Raw genomic sequence first — 25,203 nt, forward strand, 5'->3', positions numbered from 1 at the left:
AAAAAGTTTTTACTGAAGGGATGAGCAAAAAAAAATCAAAGGCAACTGATTCAGAATAAATTTATCAGTGGGATCATGCAAGTCCCTCCTTTGTGGGGTACAAATACATCCTAAAAAAGAAGGGGCTAATTGCAAATACCTGTGAAATTTCTCGAGCCTAAACATTTTGTAGTGTCTGCCCTTGAGACTGAGGCAAGTTGGTTTAATAAGCTGAGCAGGTGATTGCTCGTGATGACAGGAAGATGGCAGGCAGAGGGAGGTGGCACAAAGGGGAGGTCTGGGTTCTGTCTCAGCCTAGCCACATTGTAGCGTGGGCTAGGAGAGGCTTTCGAGCTCCCTGAGCCAATCACTTCATCTGGAAAATGGGCATAGTCCAATTTACTTTCCAGGGTTTTCATCAGGAGTGTATGCTGTAAATATGATACGTTGTGAAGAACGTATCATATTGAATCATATGAAACTGCCACAATTTGGTATTTGTTGACATAAAAAGACATAGCCTTTAAATGAATATAAACAGTGTCAGATATATGAAGATGTATTTTCCAAGATAATATTATTGTTTAAGCTCCTTATTTATTTCACATGCACAACTTAGGTAATGTTATTCTTACTTGTTGACAGGACTGAATAAACACACCCGGAGGGTTTATCCCTTTCTGAAAGTCATTGCTTTCTTCTGTCTGCCCAGCGCAGCAACCTCTTCATTTCCTGCGTTTTGAACCGGGCTGTCCTGCCTGCTCATCTCAGTCAGATCAACTCCTCCAAGTCTTGGCTCAGCCTTTGGGTCTCATTATGGGGAGACATGAAACTCATGCCACAGGGTTAGCCCTCATCAAAGGGATAACTCACATGCCTGATTCTGTGGCAACCAGAGTTTCGTTGGTAGAATTTTAAAAACAAGTCATCGTTTTAATTTATCTTCCATTGAAACTTGAAAGTACCGTATTAAAAGGGGCAGTTTTTGGCACAGTTTTAGAGCAGGGCTTAAATCCTTGGTGATTTTAATCATACTCTATCTAAAAGTCTGAAACTTCAGAGGCCTTGGCGCTAATATTTATCTTCCAAGGGCGCCTAATTTTCATTCATTAAATGAAATTTATTTTTGATAAATCTGAACATTGTGTCTGACTGGTTTTCAAAAGAAGAACTAAAATGTTCTGTAGAAGAAACTAAAGTTTTGAGTGTTGACAATTGGAAATGATAAAGTCTCTGTCTTAATTGATTCTGCTCTGGGTACAAAAGTCCAATTGTGTGAACAGAGGGGATGCAAGGCAGGTGATAGGGCAGCAGGAGGGATAGGAAGGAGCAGGGGAAGTCTGGTTCAATTCTGCAACAGGTCCGTGTAAAGAATGGAGCTGTGCAGACTCAGGGAGGACACATCAGGCTCAGGACCAGGATGCCTGGGTGCCGTGTCCTATGGCTCCCACAGACTGGTTCTGTGCCCTGTGAGGAGCCACTTCTTTCGGTGAGTTTCAGTCCCCCATCTATCAAAGGATGGGCTTGAAATAGATGATGCGTAAATTTCCCTCCAGCTTTGACGTTCTAGCATTTGATACAGAAATAACCTGTATCTGTGAATACCAATTATATAGATATATACACATCCATATTCTATATGTGTTGGCCCACAGGTGTGTGCATTTAAAACAATCTCCAGAAGCAAAGCAGGAGCAGAATGATATTTAGCTAATAGCAGGACATCACATGAGCAGAGAAGATTCCGAAATAAGAATAGTCCTTACTTTATCAGTGAAAGATGCCTTGTCTGAGTCACTTAAATAAGGCTTTAGCTTGTTCATTGTTAAGATAGAAGCAAAGTGGCGTTTATACTTGCTCTGAAGGAGGTGGTGCTGCGTAGCCTTACTACCTCTACTTAGGTTTTTTTGAACATTTGACCCCATCTAGATTTAAAGGCAACTGATCAACGGATACTCTTCCCTCTCTCCCCTTCCTTTTTTGTAATGGTAAGAGATGTTGATTGTGAAGAATCATATATATATAAAATATATATATATATATATAAATATATATATAAAGAACAAAAGTAACTAGTTATCCCACCCCTTTAATGAGCATGATCATCCAAATTTATTTAGATTTATTTAGATTTTGTTGTTCAGGATTACTAGTGGGTGCTTTTGTAAGAGGTACATTTACAGATCTTTTGTTTCAATTAACTGAGATATCCCCCAGGGACTTAAGCAAGGAAAAAGTGTCCGATCGCCCTTTTAGAAAGACAGTTTGGTTGCAGTATGGAGTACAGCTGGTGAGCCATGGGGATTATGGATACTGTCTGCCAATCTATCTCTGTGTCTCCCCCACCGAGCACATGGTAGAATTGTGCTTCCCTGCCTTCTTGAAGTGAAGTGTGACTACATGGCTTAATTTGACCTATGGTCACCACCAAAACCACATTAAAGTGACATATGGTCATTTCTGCATGCACGGATTTTTTTTTTTTTTTTTTTTTTTTGACAGACAGAGATCACAAGTAGGCAGAGAGGCAGGCAGAGAGAGAGGGGAGGAAGCAGGCTGTCCACAGAGCAGAGAGCCCGACGCGGGGCTCGATCCCAGAACCCCGGGATCATGACCCGAGCCGAAGGCAGAGGCTTTAACCCACTGAGCCACCCAGGCGCCCCTCTGCATGCACGTATTTAAAAGCACTGTATAATTCATCATTTCCCCTTCCTCCTGCCATGGCAACCAGCAATATTCTAAATGGTAGACATTCCATCAAGCTGGGTCCCTGAGGGAGAGTGACATGAAGCAGATAGCACTCTTTTCCACCCCCTCCCCTCAGATGGACGTACAGCAAGACGAAGAAACAAACTTTTATTGCTTCAAATCTCTAAGATTTTGGCACTTTTTTCCCTGCAGCATAACCTTACTATCCTTATTTATACAGAGGACGTGACTAGAGATAGGAAGAGGGATTGGCTATAATCTAGGAAGGAGAAGTTATGGTCTGAACCATTATCATTGCAGTAGGGTTGGAGAAAGGAAGACACATTTGAGAGCTATTTAAGAGGGAATGGGGGGCTTGATAATCAATAAGATGTGAGGGTTGAAGGGGAAGACAGAATTAAAGATGATTCCTAGGTCTTGACTGGGGTTATTCATATTTGGCATTGGCTGCAGTTTGGCTCTAACTCTGAGACTCTGCTCTATGTATCTTGCCTTTTCAGGATCCAGGCTGAGGGAATAGCCACTATCTTGTTTGTGAAGCGAAGGAAAACTTCCAATGGCTGAACTACACCATGGCTTATAAAGTTTCTGCTTGGGACTGACATATGTCACTTCTAGTCATATTTCATTGGCTAAGACAGGTCATATGGCTAAGTCTGTAAGAATTAGAATATGAGGGCACCTGGGTGGCTCAGTTGGTTAAGTACCTGGCTTTGGCTCAGGTCATGATCCCAGGATCATGATCCCATGGTCTTGGGATCAGGACCAGCATCAGGCTCCCTGCTCAACTGGGAGACTGCTTCTCCCTCTGCCTCTGCTCCCACCCCCATCCTCCACTGCGCTTGCTCCTCAAATGAATAAATAATATCTTTTAAAAAATAAAGAAGAGAATTAGAATAATACATATTGAGCACCTGCCACATATTAGGTGGTCAATAAATGGGAAGAACCTTTCCAACAAGTGGGTCATTCGACAAAGGGCTGGCTGCCTCGTCTTTTCATTCGGGTAGTTTCTCCAGGACAAAAACTAGGTCTCTTATTTCTTTTGGATTTCTCTGTGTTCTATACATATCAAATGTCTGGTACATGTTAATACTCAATAAAGTTTTTCTGAATAAATGAATGAATGTGTAGCTTGCATTCATTTTGCTTTATACATCTCGATGAAAAAGATCTCAGTTATTAAAACCACTAAGCACATAGTTAAAGATAAAAATTTCATTTGGAAAAAATCACTTGCTGAAAGACTCATAATCTCCAAATCACCTATTACTGCTTTTGAAGTTTCTGTTTTTAATGTGAAAACTGGCCCCCGAAATGAATGTGTTTTAAATTAGTTTTAAGAACCTTTTTTTTTTTTAATTTTATTCATTTATTTGACAGAGAGAGCATGAGAGAGCACAAGCAGGCAGAGCAACAGAGGGAGAGGGAGAAGCAGGCTCCTCACTGAGCAGGGAGCCCAATGTGGGGTTCGATCCCAGGACCCTGGGATCATGACTCAAGCCACAGGCAGTCCTTTAACCAACTGAGCCACCCAGGCACCCAGTTTTAAGTACCTTTTTAAGGGTGCCTGGGTGGCTCAGTCGTTGAGCGTCTGCCTTCAGCTCAGGTCAAGATCTCAGGGTCCTGGGATCAGCCCTGCATCAGGCTCCCTGCTTAGCAGGAAGCCTGCTTCTCCCTCTCCCTCTCCCACTCCCCCTACTTGTCTGTCAAATAAATAGATAAAATCTTTAAAAACAAACAAAAAAACACAAAAAAACCTCTTACCCCAGAGCTGCTTTAAGGAGGGGAATTTTATTGCTCCTAAGGATAGCATCTCACTTTACCTAATCCTCATACCATGTATCTTTCTTCAACTTGGCTTTTCATTTCCTAATAAATTTATACTTATCTGTTTCTAAAGACTCTTTTGCCCCTCTCTGCCCCTAGGTTGATCACACTAGACATTTTAAAAACATTTCCCCACAATATTGTAATGACCAACTCTTCTATTTATTCGTGCTTACTTATGTTTTAATTTTTGGTTCATTAGTATTTAAGTAGTTTAAAAATAGAAATATCAACAAGTTAAAGGCACCAACATTATCTGAAGAGACATATTAGAAAAATATTCTGGAAGCTAAATATATCAAACTTTATTCAACCACAAAGGTTTTTCACCCATGATAGCATAAGAAAACAACTAATCATTTATTATTATTGCTATTATTATTATTATTATTATTATTATTGGTCTCTTCAAATTACTGCAAGGTAGCACAGATATTTCAAAAAATACTTGTGGAATAAAGCTTATCAGATTACCCATTTTCATGGTTATACAGTTGAGAAGAAAATGGAATAAATATCCTCATTCTGAGACTGTTTTATCTCCTTGGACTTGACTTTTAGCCAACTTCTAAAAATTACCGCGCATCTCTTTGCAGAGGCACCACACTAAATTTAGGTTCCCTCCCTCCACAGAAACAAGACTGGGGAGAGGATAGCTCCTCACCAAGATCAGGACCCCCAAATCTGCTGCCGGGAAAGCTCAAAACCAGGGCCTAGCCAACAATTTCTCTTAGTCTGGCAACTCAGCCTGCTCTCAACTGTCACACACGTGCAAATCCAAACACGCCCTTTATCTCCTTTTTAAAAGCCTTATTTTCATATTTTCTTTAATTATGCAGAAATCATCCTTTTTGTGGAGAGTAAAAGTTACTGGAAAAATGACAAAAGGTGGCATCTCCGCTGAGGCTGGTGCCCTCATTCCCTGGCATCTCAGAAGCAAGGGTAGATTTACTAGTCAGAACTCTACTGTGCCTGCCTAAAAGCAAGCTAAGCCGAAGCGAGCGGTAAATGCCTTCAATACTTTTTGAAAAAAATCCATCAAAGGTTTTGCTGAATGATATTTATAAGGGCCTTACTGTTCTCTTTCAAAAACTGAAATGCCCTTCTCCGACACTCGAAAAAAATCGCTTGTGCTTTTCATCTTTCCGTCTTAGAGTGTAAACATTGTTTTGAGTGAAAAGAGCTGAAGGAGCGCTTACTTTGCCTTGAAATTTTATTTTTAAATAAGAGAGGGAGAAAATCCTTTTTCTGACTAATACTAATAATACGGGTCAAAGTGTCAGGCGATATACAATTAAATGGAAAACAAAAAAGGTTCCCCCTCTTTTTCCCACAGCACAATGGCACAGGAATATAAATTACCGATGAAGATGAAATAATACTTCAAAGCCTGTAGGGCAGGGCAGTGCAGTGTTTACAAAGTATTTTCTAGGGCATGATGAGACATTAAAGATGATGGTAACCCATGGACTTGGGGGTGTTGCTGAATAGTCTTAAACTAGCATGAGGTAGGATTGTAGGTCCCTGTAGCCTGTGACCCCATGATATGCTTTGTTTCATGGGGCAGCTGCAGTTATCAACAGATGTTTCAGCAATAAATAATTGGTATCATCTCCGAAAAGACCCATCTACCTGGGGAGAGGGCATAATACCAAAAACACTGCCCAGCTATTACAGCCACATTAATCTCCCATCTCTCCAGGTTTCTCGGGGAGAGTACTGCAGGTGTTTTTCCTAGGAGAGAGTGAACAAACTCTCTCAAGTCAGCGAGCTTTGTGTGGAGTGTAAAGGAGGTTGGCCTCTGCCATAAATTTCTGTCTGTGGCCACACACCAAAGGAGAAAAGATTGGGGGTGGGGGAGGAGGAGGGGGGTGCACGGGGAGGGAGAAAATGGGGGAGGCTGAGGAGAGCAGAAAGCAAAGCATGAAACATATATAATTTTTCTTGATTAAGTTCAGCCCAAGAGAGTAACATTATAAATGACCCTTAATTTCACCAACCCAGGCACTCAGCAGAATTCTATGCTTAACTTTGATCTGTTATTTGTGGAATTAAGTTTAATTAAATTAAACTTAACAGGGTTTACACTCTAAGTGTAATGCGAATTTTAAAAATGGAGGGGAAACTTTTTATGGGAAGGGTTCATTTCAAGGCAAAGAAAATCATGGCAAGTTTGGATATGTGAAAAAACTGTAAGAAGAACTAACTTGGCTGAAAAGACAAGGTCAGTAGCCTTTGACAAATTTTTATGTTAGAACAGAAGCTCATAATTAATTGATTATTAAAACATGGCCATCCAGCTTTAGTAGAGTATAATATTGAAATCAAGGGTAATGCGACAACAAAAAAAAATCATGGAATTCCCTTGAGATACTTTTGACAAGCTAAGATATCAAAAGTCGCACGAGTTCACAGAGTGCTATAGTTCTCCGTATTTACAAAACAGAGTGGGTTAGTAATTGTGCACTTGGGGTCTGACACAATAGGAAAGCATCCTAAGAGTCTTGGGGAGGTGTGGTTACTTAATTTATAGTTTGATGGGGAAGTTAAAGAAAATGATGCTCAGAGTTCAAAAAGTTCCCAGGTTAAATACATCAGGGGCTAAAGAAGCCTAATGGACCGATTCTTGGAGCTGCCCCTCGTGATCTTGGGAGCTGGACACAAACATCTTAAATTTCTGATGTCTCTGTTTCCTCCAACTATGACATCCATGCAGTATACAGAGGGAAAGAGGAGGGAATAATAAATGGGCCCTTAAACAGGTTAACGACTATGAGCAGTTTGTCTCCCAACTCACATTCATCCTCAAATGCAGCAAGACCACGTTTTTAAAAGGCCATCTTCAGTTTTTCAGTAAAGTCACTTCAGCTATGCATGCAGCGAAGGCGGATCTGGATTTGTGGGACTGACAGAGAGGCATAAAACTTTGGTTATGGTGATGTGCTGTGTTTCCCTGTCTCAGCCTGTGTTTGAAATTCAGAGGAACTTTCTAAGCCCCACATGTCAAAGCAGGGGTCCCGCCATCTGTGAAGCTATCCTGTTCTCACCTTCCCTGGAAACCTTCAAAGTTCCATACCACCGGATGCCCAATCACACAAGGCTTTCCAAGCAGGTAAACAACTACCGGCTTTTCAGAAACTGGTCCCAGTCCAAACAAGTTCCTGGAATTGATGGGAAGGAGACTGCTTTTATTTATTTATTTAGTTTTAAAAGATTTTATTTATTTGACAGACAGAGATCACAAGTAGGCAGAGAGGCAGGCAGAGAGAGAGAGGAGGAAGCAGGCTCCCCGCTGAGCAGAGAGCCCGATGCGGGGCTTGATCCCAGGACCCTGAGATCATGACCTGAGCCGAAGGCAGAGGCCTTAACCCAGGACCCTGGGATCATGACCTGAGCTGAAGGCAGAGGCTTTAACCCAGGACCCTGGGATCATGACCTGAGCTGAAGGCAGAGGCTTTAACCCAGGACCCTGGGATCATGACCTGAGCTGAAGGCAGAGGCTTTAACCCACTGAGCTACCCAAGTGCCCCAGGAGACTGCTTTTTTCGTAGGCTTCCTGCAGTCTTCACTTTGGAGTCCCCTTTACTCCCTACTATGTCGCTTCTCCCTTCACATCCCTGGTCAGGCTCTCTGACTTTCCCCTTTGCTCTTTATCCTATTCTTTCCTTTAGAACACTGGTCCTCACACTCTAGCATGCATGAGAATCACCTAGAGGGCTTGTCTAATGCTCATTGCTAGACTCTCAGCCCCAGAGCTCTTGACTTGGTAAGACTAGGGTGGGGCCCAAGAATCTGAATATCCCACAAATTTCCAGGTAATCTAGTGCTGCTGCTGTGAGGTCTCATTTTCAGCATCACTGCTGAAGAATGGCCCTGTTCAATAAAATAGTAGCCCTATCCACATGTGTCTATTTATACAGAAACTGATTTTAAAAAAATTAAAAAATATGAAAATGATTCAGTTCTGCAGTCATACTTGCCACATCTCAAGTACTGGAAAGCCATAGGTGGCCAAGGCCTCATGTATTGGGCAGCAGAGATATGGAACATTTCCATCCTTGCAGGAAGCTCTGCGGGCGAGCTTGCATCTCGCCTTATGGTTAACAAGTTTCAGGAATTCTATCTGTGCTTTCAAGTTCTTCGCTTGGGGCTTCCTGAGGGAGAACTGGCATGAGGTGGAGAAAGGAGTAGCTCTACCATCACTGGTCAGTTCCCCTGGGCACATTCATCTCCCTGCCCCTTAATTTCCTCATCTGTAAAATGGGGATGACAATGGTAATAATCACTGGAAGACCATTCTGAGAATTAAATGCACATGCATTTGTTTGTGCATGTGCAAACAGTTTGCAAAATCCACAGTTTTACACTAATTGTAGTTATTATTCCATTCCACTTTTCCACCTATACCAAGACTGCTAATTTAAAATCCCTGGCTCATCCCTGCATTCTTTCCAAGTATTCCCTTTTCTTGGCCTGCAGTCCTCGGTCTACTTAATCCCAGTCTGTTTGTTTATTTTTGGGAGGAGAGGTGTGGGAAAAGTGGGGGTTTTGTTATTCTATTAAGCCTCCAAAGATGCCATTATATGTATGTGGATCAGGGACTCTTCCCCAGGTTTCTGTTTTGACAGGCGAAGACAGTATCTATATACTTATTTTGGGATAACCCAAAAACACATTCTCATGTGAACTGCTGAAATAAAGAGTTTAGGATATTGTCATTGTTTGTAATGCCTGGTCTCCAGACAAATAAATATTTTTATATGAGAAATAAAATATATACAAGCTAATAGACTCTCTTCCTTGTCAGTGCTACCCAAAAGAACAAGGACATTCCCTGTAGCATCCCCAGAACGTAAGTCTGAAAGCTGAGCTTAAATCTGAGTTCACGTACTATTTATGAGGTCCTCTTCTATCCAAGGTAGAGATATTAGTTTGACTAATTTCCAATAAGTGAGTTGAGGAATAAGCAAATCAAGGACTTTGATTTGATGCCTCCTGAACAGCCTGCATCATGAGGGGATAAGCAAGTGAGGAGGATCCCGGGTTTGGGGGGACAGGGAGGGACATGGCAGAGGGCAAGTCACATTGATGAAATAGTGGTGAACTCATTTTTTTTTTCAAGCTACTCCACTTTAAAAAAGGAGCATTTCAAAATAAAAATGTCACGAGACATGGTAGAACCAGAACTGCTCCTCCTGGCCTACCAAGGATATAATAAACATTTCAGGATGACAGGTTTCTCCCTAGACCCCCTGACAACCCTTCTTCACTTTTACTTGACTCAGCTTTCCAGCGGAAGGTCTCATAGGCAGGCGATGCTTTCTAAAAGCTATTTCCCCCACATTAGTCAATCTGGCAGAGCCGACCATAAGGGTAGGGGCTGTCTTATGCTTCAAGGAAATTTAATCTATTAGACCACTTAGAGGCTAAATGCCTGGCTTGGGGGTGTCAGAGGAACAGGTGGTGTGGCTCTCCCTACCAGTAACTGCTGCAACCCGGCGCCAATCACATCCTGCAGGTTTGTTTTGTCCTCTGGGCCCACGGCTTGTTTGTACTGCCACTTTTCAGGCACGAAGGGCCACTTCATTTCCTTTGCCTCCTGGATCAGGGTCCTCAAGTCGCCGGGGAGTGAAGCTGAAAAGGTCAGAGTTCAGGTAAGGAAATTGCAGTCAAAGAAAAGGCTGTTGAGTTACCAATGTTATGATGAAGCACCTCAGTGGCAAAGAAACATTTTTCCTACCTCTTGCTGGCTGGTGGAAAGCTGGGGGTTCTGACTCAAAGAATAATAGAGCAAAGCTATCTGTCAGGGGTGGCCCTGGTCTACTTTGCCCTTCAGGTAAATTGGGGTAGTCAGGCATTAAGAAAGGTTTTTAGCAGGAAGTAAAGCACTTCAGTGACTATCTCTGCGTGAAGAATCAGAGAAAGGAAAGAAGGAAATATTATTTTCCCTGTAAAATGAGAAAGGGACAGAGATGGACTGACATCTGGGACTTGTGGCAGCTGGGTGAGGCAGAGAGTCAATTTGTACAACCTCTTTTTACTTCTCTAAGACCTCAGCTCATTGCATACTTTCACTATGGACTACAGTTGAATAGAGGTGATTGGTACAAAAAAAAACCAAATGAAATTTGAAATAATACCAATTTATGGTGAAATGGCCCTGTTTCACATGAGTAGACATGTGCCATATCATCCTGGGTACCAAACCTCATTACAGAGCTCTGCGATCTCCTATCCAAACTTAGAAAACCCAAAACTCTGGAAACTGGAATGTTTTTTTGTAAGTTTGGCACCCTAACCAGACTTGAACTGACTGGGAGCTCTTTATGGTCTTATTTATCTAATTTACTGAGATTAGCCAAAGTTTTGCTGCAAAAATTTTAATGTTTGACTCTAGATGCTGCCCCTGCTTCTGCTGAAGTGTGAATGTAACAGATGGTCCCTGCACCATACTACCTTCCTAACATTTGGAAAAATTCTGGATGCTGAAGCACGTGTGAAGCCCCAGCATTCAGTATTATGGACCTGATTACAGGACTGATAGTTAGAAAGCTCTAGGTGCTTGTCTTCCAGACATTTCACACTCGAAAGTGTCTAAAGCTGGGGGTGCCTGGGTGGCTCAGATTGTTAAGAATCTGTCTTCAGCTCAGGTCATGATCTCCATCCAGGTCCTGGGATTGGCCCCCGGATTGGTCTCCCTGCTCAGTGGGGTATCTGCTTCTCCCTCTCCCTCTGCCTCTCCCCTCTTCTTGTGCTCTCTCTCTCAAATGAATAATGAATAAATAAAATCTTTAAAAAAAAAAAGTATCTAAAGCTGAACTCACCATCTTTTTTCTAAATCTGTTTCTCTATTCTTTATTTTGATGACTGCTACCACCATTCACTGGGTCACCCAAGTATAAAACCTAGAAATCAGGATAGACTTTCTGCTTTTTTTCCCCCCTCTCAACCTAACCAGTTATCAAATTCTGTAGATCCTAAATGCTTCCTTTTCATTATCAGTAACTCTTCTCTGAACTACTGTTCCCTACCTTGCCCATCCATTCCAACTTCCATGGTGCTGATCCCCATTTTGCTAAAATACAAAATAGACCAGGCCATTGCCTTGAATAAAATTCTTTAATGGTTTTGTATATCTTGTCCTCACATTTGCATTTCCCCTCCCCCGATCCTTTCTTGATCAAGCCCAGGCTGACTGGCTTCAGAGCAAACGTGACTACTTCTCACCAGCCTGCCGTGACCACCCTGTAGAATTAAAATGTCCGTCCAGAGTGCTCCCGACCTCCAAAATGCATGGCCTTTCAGTGTTCATCCCATTGCTCTGTCATCACGCTTCCCTCTCACCGTACCCTAAAGAGCTGTGAGCTCCTGAAGACAGGCATCCTGTCTTACCACCATTGCAAATCACATCATGGTGTTTAAAAGAAGGATTGGTCTTATATCTGCATGAGACATGCTACATAGGACAAAAGAGATATGACAGAGAGAATAAACAACAAAAGGAAGAGGAGGAAGGAAACCTAACTCTGCCCTAGGCCACGATGCCCTTCTGTGTCCTTGCCACCAACTGCACAAATGTAATGAAGACCGCTGATGCAGAAACATCGCTTGGCATTGAGGAGATATCAAATGGGCCACACCAGTGAGTAATCCGTGCAGACTACTGAGAATGATTTACAAATATCACACTGAAATCAGTGCTCTCTGATTCAGCAATCCAGAACTACTGAGCACCAGCTGTGTGGCAGCACTCCTCCAGAGGAAGCACAGCCATGGCATTAGGAATTCACGTGGTCATAATCTGCTAGAAAGCCCAGCCCTCTGATGGCCAAAAGTGTTCCAATATACATGTAGAGAAAAATTCATTTATTTATTCCTTCCTTCTTTCCTTCCTTCCTCCCTTCCTTTCTTCTTTCTTCTTTCAAGATTGTATTTGAGAGAGAGAGAGAGTGTGAGAAGGAGCAGAAGGAGAGGGAGAGAAAATCTGACACAGACTCCACACTGAGCAAGAGGCCGACGCAGGCCTTGATCCCACAGTAGCAAGATTGCGACCTGAACTGAAACCAAGAGTCGGCCGCTTAACCGACTGAGCCACCCAGCTGCCCCTAAAGAAAGTTTCTTAAATGATATTCATAAAGAGTTGGGAGTAGGGTAACTGCTAAGTCCTGTTCACTTAGGACAGTCCTATGTGGCCCTAGCGTACTTATTTGTAGTATTCCTTCTCACTCTGAAGTGTCCCATTTGACTGATGGATTATTTGGAAATTCTGTCCATGAGTATCAAATTCAGGAGGCAAATGAGTTAGTTAAATGACAATAGGGAACTGATTTCTGGATTTGAAGAGTTTTACCATACAGTGGCACAGAATAGTTTAAATATTTTCGGTTTTTTTCATGATGACAGAGAAAATCTGTTCTACACAACTCATTTTTGCCTTTCCCTCACCAGTCTCTCCCTGTGGATCATGCCAGAGCATGGACAGTCTAGTGTGCCCGCCAAAGTCAGTGATGCCTCTGAAGTATATTTTAAAAATATATCTGTGTTTAGATTTCGGTTCCTTCTCTATTTCTGAGGAAGTTGCTGGGGTAGTCTCCCATGCTGACAAGGACATTTTCTTTTTCTTTTTCTTTTTTTTTTTAAGACTTTATTTATTTATTTGACATAGAGAGAGAGAGAGAGAGAGAGAGAGAGTGAGAGAGGGAGAAGTAAGCTTCCAGAGGAGCAGGGAGCTCCATGCAGGACTTGATCCCAGAACCCTCGGATCATGATTTGAGCTGAAGGCAGACGCTTAATGACCTCGCCACCCAGGTGCCCCTGACAAGAACAATTTCTGAGGGAAGAGGATAGGATTGAGAGGAGGAAGAGAAAGAATAAAATCACAGTGATCATGTTCAAGTCCTCTGACTAGTCCTGTTGCCATAGGTGACCCTGTACTAACGTCTTTTCCTTGGAGTACACACGAGCAATGACTTTGGGGACAGCACAACCTGCCCACAAGTGTTACTCAGAAACCACCTGCTAAGGGAAGGACTCTGTGTCAGACTACACTCAGTTGTACTGATGGCGCTTGGGGTGGACCCCACAGCTTGCCTCCATGGGGATCGATTAATGCTGAAATTGTCAATGGCTCAGCATAGGTTTCCTCCCCCATTGGCTTATCAGATTCAGCCAAGCGCAGCAGTCAGCCCCTGATGCAGTACCCTCTCCTGCCTCTTGATCACTTCCTTCTCCAAGCAGCTTACCTGAAGGGCCGTTGCTAATCGAGTGATTTTTGTGGCCCTGTTTGCCTTATCTGGAACTAAACTCATTATTTCTCCTATTCTGTGCCACTTGGGAAGAAAAAGAAGAAAATGCTACCCAACTGGGAACTCTGAGTTTTCACGAGGGAGAACACAAAGCTTAACGGAATTTGGGCTGAGTAGACAAAGGATGCCATGTAGTGAAAGGATCAGAGGAAAAACTTCAGTAGACAGAACACAACACACTGTCCCTGGGGGGAACTGCAGCACGTTCTGGAGGCGCTGAGTACCCGTCGCTCCCTGACAAGGGGCTAACACCTGCCAGTGTGTGCTCGGGCTGATGGGCACCTTTAACTAGCAAAAGCACACAGCGTGTATGCGGCTAGTAGATAAGGAAGTCACATAAACTAAGGAGCACAAATGACAGATTACAAAAATTTAAGACATCTACAGGTCCCTAAAATTGCCTCTGTAAAAAATGTGTGTGCCTATATACAAGAATATGGGGGAAAAGTCTTCTCCAGAACATATTCCCATTACATAACATCAAAAACAAAAGAGGTGGGGAGTGTGTACTATATGTGGTCATTTATTTCTGCAAGGAATAGCAAGTCTCTAAAAACACAAAGAAAAATATTAAAAGCACACAAAAGGGACACACTTACAGAAATGAAGAAACATTTATTCAAATGCTAAAAAGAAATCTAAGGAAAGGAGCTTCTCTCTCCAAAACTGGCTATGGAAGAAGTAAGAAATACTTGAGTTTTCTAGACTTTGTGATCGAAACTTCCCAAACAATGACCTATCTAAAGCTGTGAATGGCATACACTATGAAATGAGCAAAAGGCCAATTCAATTCTGATAGTGATGCAATCAGTATTTATCAGCGTGAGAGGATTTATTTTACAAACAGCATGTGAATGCAGCATGAGAAATGTATCGATGATAATTAAAAAAAAGAGATTGGACCAATGAGATGACATATTTATGGAAACCACAGAAGCCTATGGAAACTGATGAGGCACAAAAGCCCCATTTGAAAAAAAAGTATGTGCCACCATTCAGAAGTTGCTTCAATTTTTTAATAATTGAAATTTACGTGCACCGGTCCACTTGCACCCTTTGTTCTTCTTGAACTACTCTGTTTTCTTGTAGCCTCATGTTTACTGAAGCCTAAAATTAGAACTGACAGCAATTCACTGCAACAAAGTGGGCTTCCTCCCCTGCCCGTCCGCCTGCAGCCCATGTCCCATTCATGCCCTAGAAATCCACTCATCTCTCGGTGGTCATCTGCCAAGAGAAGAAAAATAGGGCAGAGATGAAAACATGTCGTTCAGGCAGGGGAGTTGAGCGCGGACCTGCTGGCTTCTCCCTCCCCCCAGTGCCTCCCGTCAGGACCTCACCTCTGCACTGCTGGTCCTCGCTCTTGTCCTCCTCCGACACATCTGACGCCTCCAACAGGAGCTGGTCCAGCACTTGCTTGCACTCTTGCAGTAGTGTAGCTACCGCTTTTTGATTATTCATGACGATTAGTCTTCCTCAACGATGAGTCAAGTGTCCCTGGGTCTATGGTGATCAATTACCCAGAAGAAGACATCGATTCTCAATAAAAGAGCCCCTTCAAGGCGGAGGTACCTGGTGAACAAAAGCGGGAGAAAGATGATTAACTGGAGCATCATCAATTATCTGTAAGGCTCAAGCAGGGAGGGATAATAGGGCAAACACATGAAAATACATGACAGTCCCTGAGGACTTTATTAGGAGAGTGTGTGAAATTACTGCAGGGCCTGGTCTGGATGGGCAGCACCTCGAAGGCGTCAGAGAGCAGAAGGGAGAGGCTCCTGGTACAGACCTTGGTTACCCGCAGTGATGTCAGCGGAATCCTATGAAGCCAAATGAAATGAATATACCCTATGATTTATGTATCTTCCACATACTTCACGTCGGTGCCTCTGGATCCCAGTGGCACCACACTTTCTGTCTCTCTGGAAGTCTACAGGAAGCATCTGGCTGACAGTTCTAATATTCAGTTACAAGCACATGGTGATATGAAGTTCACCATTCTCATAACCCGTTACTGATTTCCCCTGTGAAGTATTCTTCATGGTACTTAGCATCGCATAATTTGGACCAAGATAGGCAATGGCAGATGCCAAATTTAAAGCTCTTCGCAGCCAGGCACCTTGCCAAATAAGATAGAGAAATGATATCTCAGAAAACCCAATTTCCTAGATCTATCATATGGATGAATTTATCATAGGATGGATGAATCTACTTATATTGCTATTTAACATACGTATAGTTGAGAGTTTTCATATGCAAATTCAAATATACTATAATGCTCTATGGCAGTCAAGGTAATTTCAAGAACAAAATAAATTACTAACCGTACAAAAATGCCTGGCAAAGTTACTAGATTAACTAGTAACTAGATTAACAAATTAACTGGAAAGTTACTAGATTAACAAATCTTTTGGTCTGTCTTCCCTTTATTGAAGAATATACATTGGAAACAAAACAAAGCTTTTGTTTTGTTTACAATGAACAAATGAAACAAAGGAACTCTTTCTGAGTTGGCCAGGATAGATAGTGGAGCTGCTGTCTGGTTTAGACACTCTTATAGGGCACACAGAATTTTATTACCAAAGCAAGAGAGTCTGAAAGGAGAGAAAGCAACAGATAAATGGATGGCCCCAGTTCCTTTTTCTCCTAGCTTATACATGCAATGAAGTAATCATCAAAAACATTAAAGCAGTGAATTATTGTGTAGGCTTTGGGATTAAAAAGGCCTCACTGTAAGAAGCTAGTTTTGAATTTAAATAGCAAGAAAAAATTTTTTTTTCCTATTCTAAGACTTAAGAGGAATACAGAATGAAAGATGAGCTAATTGTGTAACCTACACTTTTCATTTTTCATTCTAACCGGACTGGTATAGTTCATATGCTTTGGATTTTAAAATACATACATATTCTTTACACAGACAAACTGCCAAAGCAAAGTTTTCAGATGTTACAGGCTTGTTTCATTAAAATAATTATGTATTGTTGGTGAAGAACACAAGTAGAGTACTTGAATACAAAATTCTTGTTACTCGAGAGTATTCACAAAAGTGATATTGTGAGGAATTAGTTACTGGAAGCATTTAAGCATTCCTATAAATTAATTTGCTCTGCTGTTTAATATGTTTCAGAAAGTATTCCTGCATGATTTGGATTGCTGGACTAAATGGTTTTCAGTGTCCCTTTTAGCTCAAGTGTTTTTAAGTCAATGTTGTGTAGTAAGAGCTGGCCATTAGCTTGCCTTTCTACGAAAGGAATCAAGAAGTAAGGCTAGTCAGAGAGCTAATTAGTGGACTAGCATGAGCAAGAGGCCATGTAGCAAAGGCATTCTAGTCCCAGCATTCCTGAAAAAGGGAGATGTGGCTAGAAGGGAAGGTTAGCATGAAGACTGAGAAATGCAGTTAGCTATGGGTGAATAGGACACATTCACTTTTCTTCAAATAAAAACAAGAAGGGGGTTCTCTTTGCTAGGGTCATTTTTAAGACTTCATGTAGAAAGAGCGATACAAGAAAAAAATATGAAGAGTTCATGCACAAAGAAATAAAACTACTGTAATATAATTTTAATAGCATATCACCCCTTTGTCTAAAGGCTTATAGTAAGATCTTATTGGTGCCCTATCATCCTCTTAAGGTAGAAAATCATCTTTTGTTATATTAACAAATTGAAATAAATTTTAATTTCTCTGTTTCTGTAAATGTTTAAACAGAAATAGCACGGAAAAATGAAAGGCAGACTTGGATATAGGAAAACTGTTACACATGAAAGTGTTCAATGGATATTTGTGACTAATTCAACTTCTTTCTCTGTCATTAACTATTTGAGAGACCTCTGAGACGCACTTTTGAGACTCATTTTTCGTAACTGTATTTTATGGGGGTTAAGTGGGAACAATTGCTAATATCTTTCCAGCCTTCAATTGCACATTAGCAGCCTGTCTGTTGCTGTAGAATATTTGATACTTATTTACTAAATAATTCCTGTCTCTTTTGAGAACGCTTAAGTATAATATCTTTATGTATACTTTTCTCTGTGGCTTAGAAATGTTGGCTCGAATCTTAGAGGTTGATTACTAAACAAATATAACTCTGCTTTTGTTCCCTCACTTGAAACCCTGATGCCTAATGCCCAGGATCATAAATCTCTTCCTTTTGTCTGAGTGCTGTGAAAGAGAGATAAGCTATGTGGTTCTGTGAGGACAAACAACAGAACTGACCTAATAATTTGGGTGAAACGAGAGCAGGTGAATGGGGGATTCCCTGAGGATGTGATGTTGGAATTAAACTCTGTAAGAAGAACAGGGCTTAATGAAGTTAAAATGGTGAGGAATGGACCTAAGTAGAAAGAAATATAGAGGACATGAGAGAAGGCTAAATTAGTTGAAACAGGGATTAAAGGAGAAAGTTAATATGAGGTGAGTTTGGAGAACTAAGTAGGGGCTTTTCAAGGCCCTGTATACCAGGTAAGGAATTTTGTGTTTACCCTAAAAGTCCTAGGAAACTACTGGTAGCAGGAGAAACATGACCCCAGATTTGCATCTGGAAAAAGTTCATTCTGTTTCGGCTGTAGTGTGCACTGGGGGCAGAGAGAAGGTGACTGCAGGTAGATCAGTCAGACATTTATTGCCAACAATTTAGGTAAAAAATATCATCAATTTGGACCAGAGTCATAGGGATTTAGAAAACTGGATAAATTTGAGGGCCGTTTAGAGAGTAAATGCAGTATTGCTGTTGGATGTATACGAATGGTCTTAAAAACGAGTTCCAAGTTTTTACTTCACCAAGGTTCAAAGGTGAATGGAAAAGACATAAATACATCTTAGATTTTGTACTTCTAGCAATAAAGATAGTAAGAAAGATAAGTCCTACTGTCAAGAATAAGTAATTCAATTTCCACCAAGAAAGTATTTCTTAAAAAAAAAAAAGGAGATTTTTTTTTTGAGATAATTAACGTTTAGTACTTGTGACTATGCAAAATCTACTGAGGATATTCTTTATACTTTTTGAAAGTTATAGCATTTTCTCTTTTCCCTGCAGAATTCAGGAGAGACAATAGGATGAAAATACTGTAACATGAGAAACACTTTGGAATCCAACCATCTGTCCAGACTTGTATGGTTCATTGTTAAGCATAACAGAGGCTGGAGCCTAGGAAATTTTCCTTCAGGCAATAGTCCTGCTGGAAATTTTGGTCAGCTTCCTTTATAAAAGAATCATTTTCAATTTCAACACATATCAATTTTTGCTCCCTGAACTGTGGCATTCTGTGAACTGTACGTATTTCTAAATTGAATCATATTAGTTTCCCTCTATTTTTTGTAATGCATTGATCATTTTTTCTATTTTGACACCCCCCTATATATTTTTGTTTAAAAACTATATAGAGAGGGGTCAGAAAAAGCAATAGGACATACAGATACCTCTAGAATAACACTAGATGCCCAACAAAGTTAGAATCTAAGGCACACATGCACACACATGGCCAAATTGTCATGTGCTCATACATTCCATGTTTGATTTTGATACACATGTATTTTATTTCTATTGGTGATGTAGAATTTAACTGAGTGGCTGAGTTATAATTGACAAATCAGCCATCATTAAGAATCAGCAAATGAGCAGACTATTCAAAGCCCCATTTCTTTTGGCATTTGTGAGTCTTTTTCCTCAGACAATTAATACTAAGGAAATGGGGGTAAATCAGGGAAAATAAAAGAATTCCAAATGTATTCCATGGTCTACTGGCTGCCACCTCTGTAATAATCCACTGGCCACCCAGTCATAATCCTTAAACTAGAATATGTGGGGGAGCATAAAGCAGTGGAAGAGATGGCCTATATTGCCAAGAAGTCTATAATTATAAGACATAAATACATTTAAAATGAACTACACAAGGCATACTAAACACGACTATAGTCTAAAAGCTCAGTTTAAAATATCTTTGTTGGAATTCAATTTATGATTGGTTAGGTTCATAAACAAAGCCACAGAGCTCATTTAATTCATAATCATACGAATAATTATGCAAAATATACCTTTTTAATCTATATTCTAAATCATCTATTGTATTGTTTCTATGAGAAAATGTTTTCTGCTCTCCAGCATAGAACAAGAATGTGTTTCTCCAGTCCATCACTAGCAATGACAATCCAGCTTTTTCCACCCTTTCACCCTTCCCTGAGCAATCCCACACACCAACTTTGACCATAGTGCCTCTGGTACTGGCTGGTGCAAGTGGGGAGATAAAAGGAGAAAGAGAAGTTTGACTGGAGTATAAGACAACCATGCAACTTGGATAGATATGTCTGGGTAATGGCCATTTTTAGCATTTTAAAACTGAATAAAAAGGGAGAAGAGAAGGCGACTTCTAAGTCATCAAAACCTGAAAGAGTAGACTTCTATTTCTAGCAGTACAGAAGGCTATACACCCTCACCAACATTCTCACTGAAAACGGGCAAAAATGCTGGAGAAGCACTTTAACACCTCTAAAATGTGTCAATAAAACGGTGAGAAAGGATGGTCTAGTCAGGAAACATAAACAAAGTAAAAGATGGAACCCAGAAAATTAACCAACACAGAAACTAGCCTTTGCCTCAAGAGAAATTATAAGCACTCTAAGCTGAAACTTTGGTTTTTGCTAAGAGTGTGGGAAGATGGGAAATAAAACCCAAGACCCACCCAAGGTGGGACATATAAGAGGAAACTCCTCCCTTGCATAAAACTGCTGTCCTAAAAGGTTGAATTGTCAGTGTAGGGCAAGCTAAAAATAAATCCCCATCCTCTCCTGCCACCTCCCAGGAAATCTGCCTGTGGCAAACCTGCTGCTTTCTGGAAGAGAATGAAATTTTTTGCCTGTGAGAATTTGAAGCCACAAGATCCACAGAACTTCTACCTGATAATTACTTTAAAATAGGTTATTTAAAAATAACCCTAAATCTTCAGGAGGACACACCCTATAAATCCCAACTTACCACATAATGACATCCATACCTAGGCCTCATGCAGAGCTCATGCAAATTCTGAAATTAACTGTGTTTATTGAAAACATGTCAAATACCTAGTCATGTTTTTCATTCATTCTTTAGCTTTTATATGATGTTTTTCAAGATCTCCAGAGATAAATAATATTCTAACACCATGCTTGCTATTTAAAATAGCTACAGCAGGGACGCCTGGGTGGCTCAGTTGGTTAAGCGGCTGCCTTCGGCTCAGGTCATGATCCCAGCGTTCTGGGATCGAGTCCCACATCGGGCTCCATGCTCAGCGGGGAGCCTGCTTCTCTCTCTGTCTCTGCCTGCCACTCTGTCTGCCTGGGCTTGCTCTCACTCTCTCTCTCTCTGACAAATAAATAAAATCTTAAAAAAAAAATAAAAAAAAAATAAAATAGCTACAGCAAATAAAAGGTGATTGTACATGTGAATTTCATTTAAAAAAAAAAAAAGGTCCTAGGTTGGTAGTTTGGTGGTTTTCTTAGGCAATCGGTGGAATGAAACATAATCTTCTCTAAAGGAATCTGACTTCAAACTAAGCTTCAAAGAATTTCCACCTATAAAATAACAAAAAATATGAGTATACAGGTTATGGTCCTGGGGTCTTGGAAATGAGCCTGGATTGTGCTCCCTATTCAGTGGGGAGTCTGCTTCTCCCTCTCCCACTCCCCTGCTTGTGTTCCCTCTCTCACTATATCTCTCTCAGTCATATAAATAAATAAAATCTTAAAAAAAAAAAGAAACAAAGGATTGATAGAAAAGCTCTAGAACATGTCTCATTGGAATCCTAGAAGGGAAGAAGAGAGGGAAGCAAAAGAAATGTTTGGAGATATAAGGACCAAGAACAGGAGAAAGAAAGTAATTAAAATACCCATAATCTTCAGGCACGTTAAATAAATAAATAATAATCTATATGTAGTAATATTATAGCAAAACTAGGGAACACCAAAGGCATACAGAGGATCTTTAAAGTAGCCAGAGAGAAAAGACAGAATACCTTCAAAGAAACAACAATGAATTTATAGCTACCTACCCAAAAGCAACAATGGAAACTAGAAGATAGAGAGAGGATATCTTCAATATGCTGGGGGGAAATCCTGAAAAATAAAAATATTTAAAAATAAACATCAACAGATTCTTACTAACCAAGTCTCTAAAGTATATGCTTTAGATACAAGGAAATGGATCACAGATGAAAGGTCTGAGATTCAAGGAAAAATAATAAGCAACAAAAATGGTGAATTGTTGGCTAAATGTAAATACTGATTGTATAAAGCTACAACAAGAGCAATGAGATGAAAAAAATAGAAAAATACACATACAAACATAAAGAGCATATATATCAGGAGGAGAGTAATTTATGTTAAAGTGTTTTAAGATCTTGGAACTGGTAGGAGGAGGGGAGATATTAACTTTAGACTATATTAAAAATTTCTAAGATAATCCTTAAAAATTTGAAATAAAACATACAACTTTCAAGTTGGTAGAAGGCAAAAAAAATGAAAAGAAACAAAACAATTCAAAAGAAGGCAAAAGGGGTGCCTGGATGGCTCACCTGGTTGAGTGTCTGACTCTTGATTTTAGCATAGGTCATATTCTTGGGGTCTTGAGATGGGGTCCCACAGTGGGCTCCATGCTCAGTGCAGAGTCTGTTATCTCTCTTCCTCTCCTCCTCCCCCTGCCCACATGCTCTCCATCTCTCTCAAATAAATAAATAAATAAATATTTTAAAAAGATGTTATTTATTTATTTATTTGGGAGAAGGGCAGGGAGAGAGAGGGAATTCAAAGCAGACTCCGTGCTGAGCGCAGAACCCAATGCAGCAGGGCTCCATTCCATAATTGAGAGATCATGACTTGAGCTGAAACCAAGAGTCAGATGCTTAACAAACTGAGCAATCCGGGTGTCCCAGGATAAATTTAAAATACAAAATATGATGGTAGAAATAAATTAAAATATATTAGTATTTCAAACAAATATAAGTGAATTAAATATTACAGTAAAAACATAAAGATAGACTTGATTAAAAAAATAGCTTCATGGATTTACTTTAAACATAAGAATTAAAAAAGGCTAAAAATAATAAGATAGAAAAAAGATATATTAGGAAAATACTAACTAAAAGAAAGTATAGTTATATTAATATCAGACAAAATAGACTTTAAGGAAAAAAGCACTAATAAAGATAAAAAAGGCACTTTATAATGATACATGGTTCAGTTCACCAGGAAGGTATAGCAAGCAATTCGATGTATGCATCTGGAATCATAACTTTTACTATGTATGAAACAAAAAAGTGAAAGAACCATGGAGAAAAATATGCAAATACATAATCATAGTGGGAAAATTTAACACGCTCCTCTTAGAAACTAATAAATTAAGCAGACTAAAAAAAATGGTAATGATATCATTGATTTGATTAACACAATTAATGAACTTGATCTAATAGCTATTTATGAAACAACATATCAAACAATTGCAGAATATACATTGTTTTCAGGCATGCCTGGAACATTTATAAGAATTTAATGCCTACTGTGCCATGAGACAAATCTCAACAAATATCGAAAGATTAACAGTATACATATGACACTGTATGACCAAAGGCAATTAAATTTAATCAATAACAAAAGAAAATGTTCGTATAGATGGAAATTAAGAAATATACTTCTAGGGGCGCCTGGGTGGCTCAGTGGGTTAAACCTCTGCCTTCAGCTCAGGTCATGATCTCAGGGTCCTGGGATTGAGCCCCACATCGAGCTCTCTGCTCAGCAGGGAGCCTGCTTCCCCCTCTCTCTCTACTTGCCTCTCTATCTACTTGTGATCTATCTCTATATATCAAATAAATAAAATCTTAAAAGGAAAAAAAAAGAAATATACTTCTAAATAACTTGCAGGTCAAAGAAAGAATCATTATGAAATTTAGAGAATATAACAATGCAGTGATAAATACTACATGTTAAAATGTGGAATTCAGTCAAAGTGGAACATAGATGAAAATTTATAGCCAAAATACTTACAAATAAAGAATGCTGGAAAATTAAAGAGTTAAGCTTGAATAACCAAAAGTAAGAAAAAAAATATATGAAAAAAGTAGAAGAAATAAAAATAAGAACAGAGATTAATGGAATAAAAAACATATTCAATAGGAAGCTCAACAAAATAAAGTTCTTTCAAAGGACCATGAAATTGATAAACTGCTGGCAAAACTGATCAAGAGATGGAGAACAAACAAATAGAAGTAGGAATAAAAATCTTAGAAGGGGGTGTGACAGATGCTATGGAGATTTTGAAGAGGTTAATAGAATATTGAAACTTTTTTACTGATAAATTTGAAAATAATAAAATGAGTAATTCCTAGAAAAGTATGTTACTTAAAAGAAACCAAGGAGAAACAGAAAACCTGTATGGTCCTAAAATCTTAAAGAATTGTAACTAGTAGTTGAAAAATCTTCTTACAAGGAAAACACCAGGAACATACAGTTTAGAAAGATTTTACCATTCAATAAGCCAATAAACCCAATCTTGTGCAAAATATCCTTTAAATCAGCAACAAGGGGGGCGCCTGGGTGGCTCAGTGGGTTAAAGCCTCTGCCTTCGGCTCAGGTCATGATCCCAGGGTCCTGGGATCGAGCCCCGCATCGGGCTCTCTGCTCGGCAGGGAGCCTGCTTCCTCCTCTCTCTCTCTCTGCCTGCCTCTCTGCCTACTTGTGATTTCTGTCTTTCAAATAAATAAATGGAATCTTTAAAAAAAAAAAAAAAAAAAAAAAAAATCAGCAACAAGGGGCTAGAAAACATAATCTAACAAAAATACACCATTTAGGGCACCTGGGTGGCTCAGATGGTTAAGTATCTGCCTTCGGCTCAGGTCATGGTCCCAGGGTCCTGGGATCAAGCCCCACATCAGTCTCCCTGCTCAGCGGGAAGCCTGCTTCTCCTTCTCCCTCTCCTGATGCTCATGTTTCCTCTCTCGCTGTGTCTCTCTGTCGTATAAATAAATAAAATTTTTAAAAAATACACCACTTGCCAGGGCATAAAATATGTAAGGTATAATAAAAATAATATATGTGTGTACATGTGTATATATAAATGAAGTAACTTAATAATTCTAATAATAAATATGCAAGACTTCTAGAGAAAAATTAGAGAACTTACTTCATTAAAAGGCGTTAATAAAAATCTAAATACATAAAGAGATATTCTATGGTAGTGGCCTGGAAAATGCAATATTATTAGATACAAATTTTCCCCAAATTTATCTATATCTTCATGCAATTCCAATCAAAATTGCTACAGCTCTAAGTATGTTTGTGTGTCAACCTGACCAAGTGATTCTAAAATTCATGTGGAAGGACAATGCTCAAGAATAATCAAAATACTTCTAATGAAAAATAACA

The 25,203-nt window shown here is 39.9% G+C and overlaps 1 protein-coding gene across 3 annotated transcripts in view; it reads right to left on the reverse strand.

The window, feature by feature from the left end:
- ALPK1 (alpha kinase 1) overlaps positions 1 to 25,203 on the reverse strand; it is a 118,837-nt gene that overhangs the window by 44,835 nt on the left and 48,799 nt on the right. The window contains exons 3-5 of one of the 3 annotated variants that reach the window (XM_045998295.1): positions 21,840 to 21,903; positions 15,161 to 15,392; positions 9,998 to 10,152 (exon numbers count right to left, since the gene is read on the reverse strand). In XM_045998295.1, coding sequence (XP_045854251.1) covers positions 9,998 to 10,152; positions 15,161 to 15,281 — 276 coding nt within the window. In that variant the 5' untranslated portion in view covers positions 15,282 to 15,392; positions 21,840 to 21,903. Of the gene's footprint in view, positions 1 to 9,997; positions 10,153 to 15,160; positions 15,393 to 21,839; positions 21,904 to 25,203 lie in introns of those variants that run through there. The other 2 variants (XM_045998296.1, XM_045998297.1) reach the window with 2 other exon arrangements.

This window comes from Meles meles, chromosome 2 (genome assembly GCF_922984935.1).
Source record: "Meles meles chromosome 2, mMelMel3.1 paternal haplotype, whole genome shotgun sequence".
Lineage (NCBI taxonomy): Eukaryota > Metazoa > Chordata > Mammalia > Carnivora > Mustelidae > Meles > Meles meles.